Raw genomic sequence first — 5916 nt, 5'->3', positions numbered from 1 at the left:
AGTCACAGACACAGGGTAGGAGGCCATATATAGGACACAGCACTTAGAAGAGAAGAGAAGAGAAGAGAAGAGAAGAGGAAGAGAGGAAGGAAGGAAGGAAGAAAAAGAAAGAAAGAAAAAAGAAAGAAAGAAAGAAAGGAAAGAAAGAAAGAAAGAAAAAGAAAGAAAGGAAAAGAAAGAAAGAAAGGAAAGAAAGAAAGAAAGAAAAAGAAAGAAAGAAAGAAAAAGAAAGAAAGAAAGAAAAAGAAAGAAAGAAAGAAAGAAAGAAAGGAAAGAAAGAAAGAAAGAAAGAAAAAGAAAGAAAGAAAGAAAGAAAGAAAGACAAAGAAAGAAAGAAAGAAAGAAAGAAAGAAAGAAAGAAAGAAAGAAAGACAAAGAAAGAAAGAAAGAAAGAAAGAAAGAAAGAAAGAAAGAAAGAAAGAAACAAAGAAACAAAGAAACAAAGAAAGAAACAAAGAAAGACAAAGAAAGAAAGACAGGGCTCGGTGGCTCAGCCTGTAATCCCACACTTTGGGAGCCCGAGGTGAATGAATTGCCTGAGCCCGAAGGTTCGAGATCCGCCTGGGCAACTTGACGAGACCTCGTCTTTACAATAAATCAAAAATTAACCAGGTGTGGTAGCGCGCGCCTGTAGTTCCAGCTACTGGGAAGGCTGAGGCGGAAGGATCGCCGGAGCCCTGCAGGTCGAGGCTGTGGTGGCCGGAAGCGGCCACTGCACTCCAGTCTGGGTGACAGAGTGAGACTCCAACTCAAAAAAAAAGAAAGAAAGAAGCCGGGCTCGGTGGCTCAGCCTGTAATCCCGCGCCTTTGGGAGGCTGAGGTGGGTGGATGGCCTGAGCCCGCGGGTTCGAGACCCGCCTGGGCAGGCGATACCTCATCTCTACAATAAATCAAAAAATTAGCTGGGTGTGGTCGTGCGCACCTGTAATTCCAACTACTCGGAAGGCTGAGGCGGAAGGATCGCCGGAAAAAGAAAGAAAAAGGAAAAAAATAAAAGAAAAGCTCCTGTAGCAGGAGGGGACCTGAAAGAGGGTAGCCATTTTAGCTATGCTAAAACACACACACACACACACGCATACAAAATTTAGTAGAAGAAAATATGCTGAGATGGATTTTTTTTTTTTTGCGTTGGAATCTCATTCTGTCCCCCAGACTGGAGTGCAGTGGCATGTTCCTGGCCACCGCAGCCTCAACCTGCTGGGCTCCAGCAATTCTTCCACCTTAGTCTTCCAAGTAGCCAGAACTACAGGTGCGGCTACCATGCCCAGCTGGTTTTTGATTTATTGTAGAGATGAGGTCTCGCCAAGTTGCCTGGGCAGGTCTCGAACCCGTGGGCTCAGGCAGTCCTCTCACCTCGGCCTCCCAAAGTGCTAGGATTACAGGCTGAGCCACCAAGCCCGGCCTGAGATAGATTTTTTTTTTAATGGCTATTGTTTTCTTTATAGTTTTCTGTTTTTTTCCACAGAAAATGTTAAACATGTGTATATTTTTAGAGATGGGGTCTTGCTTTGATTCCCAGATTAGAGTGCAGTGGCTATTCATAGACGTGACCATAGCACACTACAGCCTTAAACTCTTTAACTAATGCAATCCTGCTTCAGCCTCCTGAGTAGCTGAGACTATAGCCATGCACCACTGCACCTGGCTGCAAATGTTAAATTTTTTTCACATTTTATTTTTATTTTAAGTCAGAGTCTCACTCTGTCGCCCAGGCTGGAGTGGAGTGGCACACTCACGGCCATCCCAGCATCGACCTGCTGGTCTCTGGCAATCCTTCCACCTCAGCCTTCCAAGTAGCCAGAAGTAGAGATGCGTGCTACCATGCCTGGCTACTTTTTGGGTATATTGTAGAAATGAGGTCTCACCAAGTTCCCCAGACTGGTCTTGGACCCCTGAGCTCAGGCAATTCTCTTGCCTCGGCCTCCCAAAGTGCTGGGATTACAGGCTTTTCAGTCACTGCATCTGGCCCACATATTATTTTTATAGTCACAGACACATAAACATTTTTTAAAAATTTGTTCCAGATGGTTTGTTGCAGAAATCATGGTCCAATAAAATTAGGGAGGAATACTTTGAAGTTTCATTTTTGTTGTTCTTGGCCTATTTTAATTTGCCCAGAAAAACAAGCATATGCCAATTTTCTCTAAATGTAAAAAGGAATTAGAATGCCTAAAATGTATCTAGTGGAAGCTAAGTAATATTATAACATAGAATTTACTGTAATTAAAATATGCTATGGTTTTGCTCATGTCCTATAGTAACTATATCTTATGGATCCAGTTATAAGGACATATCCAGAAGGAATTTAGTATAATCAACTTTGCTCTGAATTTCTAGGAGAGTCATTATCAATTTTATTTTTAAAGAAAAGATACCTACCAAAGCTTTGTCTCTAAAAGTGGCAATAGAGCCGGGCTTGGTGGCTCAGCCTGTAATCCCAGCACTTTGGGAGGCTGAGGCGTGTGGATTGCCTGAGCCTGCAGGTTCGAGACCTGCCTGGGCAACTTGGTGAAACCTTGTCTCTACACTAAATCAAAAATTAGCTGGGTGTCTCTAATCCAAAAAAAAAAAAAAAGTGGCAACAGATCTTGCTGGTCTAGGAATACTGATCAATCAGAATCTCATTATAAAATTCTAATTCCTCTGTGGCGTTTCTCAGTTGTGCTGGGATTTCCCCTTTGGTTTCTTTTCTTTTTTTTTGAATTGGAGTCTCACTCTGTCGCCCAGGCTGGAGTATAGTGGCATGCTCATGGCCACCGCAGCCTTGACCTGCTGGGTTCAGGCGATCCTTCCACCTCAACTTTCCAAGTAGCTGGAACTAGAGGCATGCGCTACCACCCCTGGCTAGTTTTTTATTTATTTATTTATTTATTATTATTTTTGTTTTTGAGTTGGAGTCTCACTCTGTCACTCAGACTGGAGTGTAGTGGCTGCTCCCGGTTACTGCAGGCTCGACCTGCTGGGCTCCGGCGATCCTTCCACCTCAGCCTTCCAAGTAACTGGAACTACAGTCATGCGCTACCACGCCCAGCTAATTTTTGATTTATTGTAGAGATGAGGTCTTGCTGCCCAGGTGGGTCTCGAACCCACGGGCTCTGGCAGTTCACTCACCTCCGCCTCCCAAAGTGCTGGGATTACAGGCTGAGCCACAGAGCCCAGCCAGTTTTAAAATTTATTATAGAGATGAGATCTCATCATGTGGCCCAGGCTGGTCTTGAACCTGTTGGGAGCTGGTGATGGAGGCCCACTGAGCATTAGACATCAGGAAGGGCTGTTGACCCCAAGACCACTAGGATGTGTTTGGGAGCTGTTGACCTCATTCCCTTCCTCCTTTTTTACTTGGCACTACAACCAGAAAATCCTTCTGTTGGCTCTAACAGAAAACTCTGCGACCGGAAGGTACACAGTTAAACTTGGGAGTCTGTTGTTTTCATTTTTCATGGTTTATGGTTTTTGCTTTTAAACAATTTAAATTCAACTTTGAGTCACATTGAGGAGCCTTAATACAGGTTACAAGTTCTCTTGATGTGATTTTTAAAATTTATAGATATAGCTTTTAGGAAATAGTTTATGTAGATTGAAAAAAATTTAGGTAATCATTTTATTGTAGGAGTGTGGTTAGTTCAGTTTGATTTAGGAGGACCAGTGAAGTTTGAATTAGGCCAGCTGGTGTTAGGAGAGTGTAACCATAGCAGCAATTGTTTTAGTAAAAACTAGTTTGAATTTGCACAGAATAGTAAAAGTTAATAATTCATTAAGGTGGTTTCAGGTTTAGACATTGAGTGATGTTATTTCGAGATGATGTAGTTGTAATACAATTAAGGACACATAAAAAATTGGTTTGGGGAACATTAATCAAGCATAAGAAACAAAAAGACAATTTGTGGTTGTTCTTCCTCATATTTTTCCTCATGTTCTTCCTTATGTATGAAAAAACATTTGCTTGAGAGTGGGGGGTGTCCTTGGTACACCTGAACCTGTTCATGTGAAAGGCACATGCTACCTTTTGTGTTTTGTGATGGTGACTTTACAAAATTTAGGGATAAAAACCCACTGTAATTTACAATAAATGACTTCTGCTCACTCTGAACAGTAGTCCAGTCCCTTTCTTTTTTTTTTAATCAATATTTTTTATTATGATATTGTGGGGTACAGTTAAGGATTAGGTATACAAATATGCTTCATTCAGGCACCCTTGTTGATAAGAGGTGTCTCCCCAAGTCCCTTTCTTTCTAGTTGCCTACTCCGTCTCACCTCCAGGAACCTCTAAACCTTGCAGGAGCTGGACTCCTGCATGAACCCATAGGCTCAGGCAGTCCTCTCGCTTCGGCCTCCCAAAGTACTGGGATTATAGGCTTGAGCCACCAAGCCCAGCCTCCCCTTTGGTTTCAATGAGACCCCTGGGGCGGGGGGGGGGGGGACTTACTATTGTCAGGAGTATATACCGGAAACTTGGTGATAACTAGAAGTAGAAGAGAATACTCAAAATGAGTAAACTAGAGAGGGAAGAGGAATATTGGTAAATGTGGGTAGGACCAATGAAAATTTAAAGCCCAACTAGAATTTTTCAACCTAATGACTTATAATGCTAGTAAATTTTATCAATCCGAAGAGTAGACTCAGCAATGTTGTTCCTATTTGTCCCTCAGACTGTGTCCCCTAGATGAAGTGCAGGCTGAACAGATATTTCTTTTTTCCCTTCACACAGGAAAATGATGGATTCTGGACAGATTGACTTTTACCAACATGACAAAGTTTGCTCCAATACCTGCAGAAGCACCAAGTTTGACCTTCTGATCAGCAGTGCAAGAGCTCCAGTGCCAGGACAGCAGACAAGTGTGGTGCAGACACCCACTTCGGCTGATGGTAGGGGGTAGGAAACCACCTGAAAACCCACTGAGTTTTTCAGCAGCACATTCCCCCAATTTCTCCCTTCTGTTTCTTTTTTTTTCTCTTTTATTTTCTATCTTTCCTTTTTCTCCCTTACATTTCTTAATATCAACTCTTGTGAACGTTGATACACCTTGTTGTAAGGTATGGTATGTAATCTTGGGTGGCGTTCTATGCTTTGGGAACAGATCTTTTTGTTTTGAGGGGTTTTTTTTAATTTTTAATTTTTGTTTTTGTTTTGTTTTGTTTTGTTTTGTTTTTGAGTTGGAGTCTCACTCGGTCCGCCCAGTCTGAAATGCACTGGCCGCTCCCGGCCACCACAGCCTCGACTTGCTGGGCTCCAGAGATCCTTCCGCCTCAGCCTTCCGAGTAGCTGGAATTACAGGCATGCGCTGCCACGCCCGGCTGATTTTTGATTTATTGTAGAGATGAGGTCTCGCTGCCCAGGCGGGTCTCGAACCCACGGGCTCAGGCAATCCACTCACCTTAGCCTCCCAAAGGCGCAGGATTACAGGCTGAGCCACCGAGCCCAGCTTGCTTTGTTTTTGAGTTGGAGTCTCATTCTGTCACCCAGACTGGAGTGCAGTGGCCGCTCCCGGTCACTGCAGCCTCGACCTGCTGGGCTTCAGCGATCCTTCCGCCTCAGCCTTCCAAGTAGCTGGAACTACAGGCACGCGCTACCACACCCAGCTAATTTTTGACTTATTGTAGAGATGAAATCTCTCCAAGTTGCCCAGACGGTAATTTTTTTATTTTACTGTAGAGATGAGGTCTCGAAAAGTTTTCCAGGCTGTTCTCAAACTTGTGGGCTCAGGTAACCCTCTCGCCTCAGCCTCCCAAAGCGCTGGGATTACAGGCTTGAGCCACTGTGCCCAGTGATCTCTTTGTTTTTTACCAAATGATTCCTATTGGCCAGACCTCCTTCCTTGTTTCTTTCTTACAGTGCATTGTGAGCATTAGAAAGATGGGTCAGCCAGGTTCGGTGGCTCAGCCTGTAATCCCACGCCTTTGGGAGGCTGAGATGAG

General features: G+C 43.6%; 1 protein-coding gene across 1 annotated transcript in view; it reads left to right on the top strand.

Moving 5' to 3' along the window:
- The window catches only part of GMEB1 (glucocorticoid modulatory element binding protein 1), a gene marked incomplete at its 3' end in the record, with an annotated part of 30729 nt that overhangs the window by 17841 nt on the left and 6972 nt on the right, over positions 1 to 5916 (top strand). The window contains exon 5 of the mRNA XM_008066802.1: positions 4709 to 4866. Within this exon, the coding sequence (XP_008064993.1) occupies positions 4709 to 4866 (158 nt within the window). The remainder of the gene's footprint in view (positions 1 to 4708; positions 4867 to 5916) is intronic.

The sequence above is a fragment of the Carlito syrichta genome, unplaced genomic scaffold (genome assembly GCF_000164805.1).
Source record: "Carlito syrichta isolate Samal-C Ts95f unplaced genomic scaffold, Tarsius_syrichta-2.0.1 Scaffold309113, whole genome shotgun sequence".
Lineage (NCBI taxonomy): Eukaryota > Metazoa > Chordata > Mammalia > Primates > Tarsiidae > Carlito > Carlito syrichta.
Note: the sequence above shows the minus strand (reverse complement) of the source record. Positions and strands in the feature narration are given on the sequence as shown.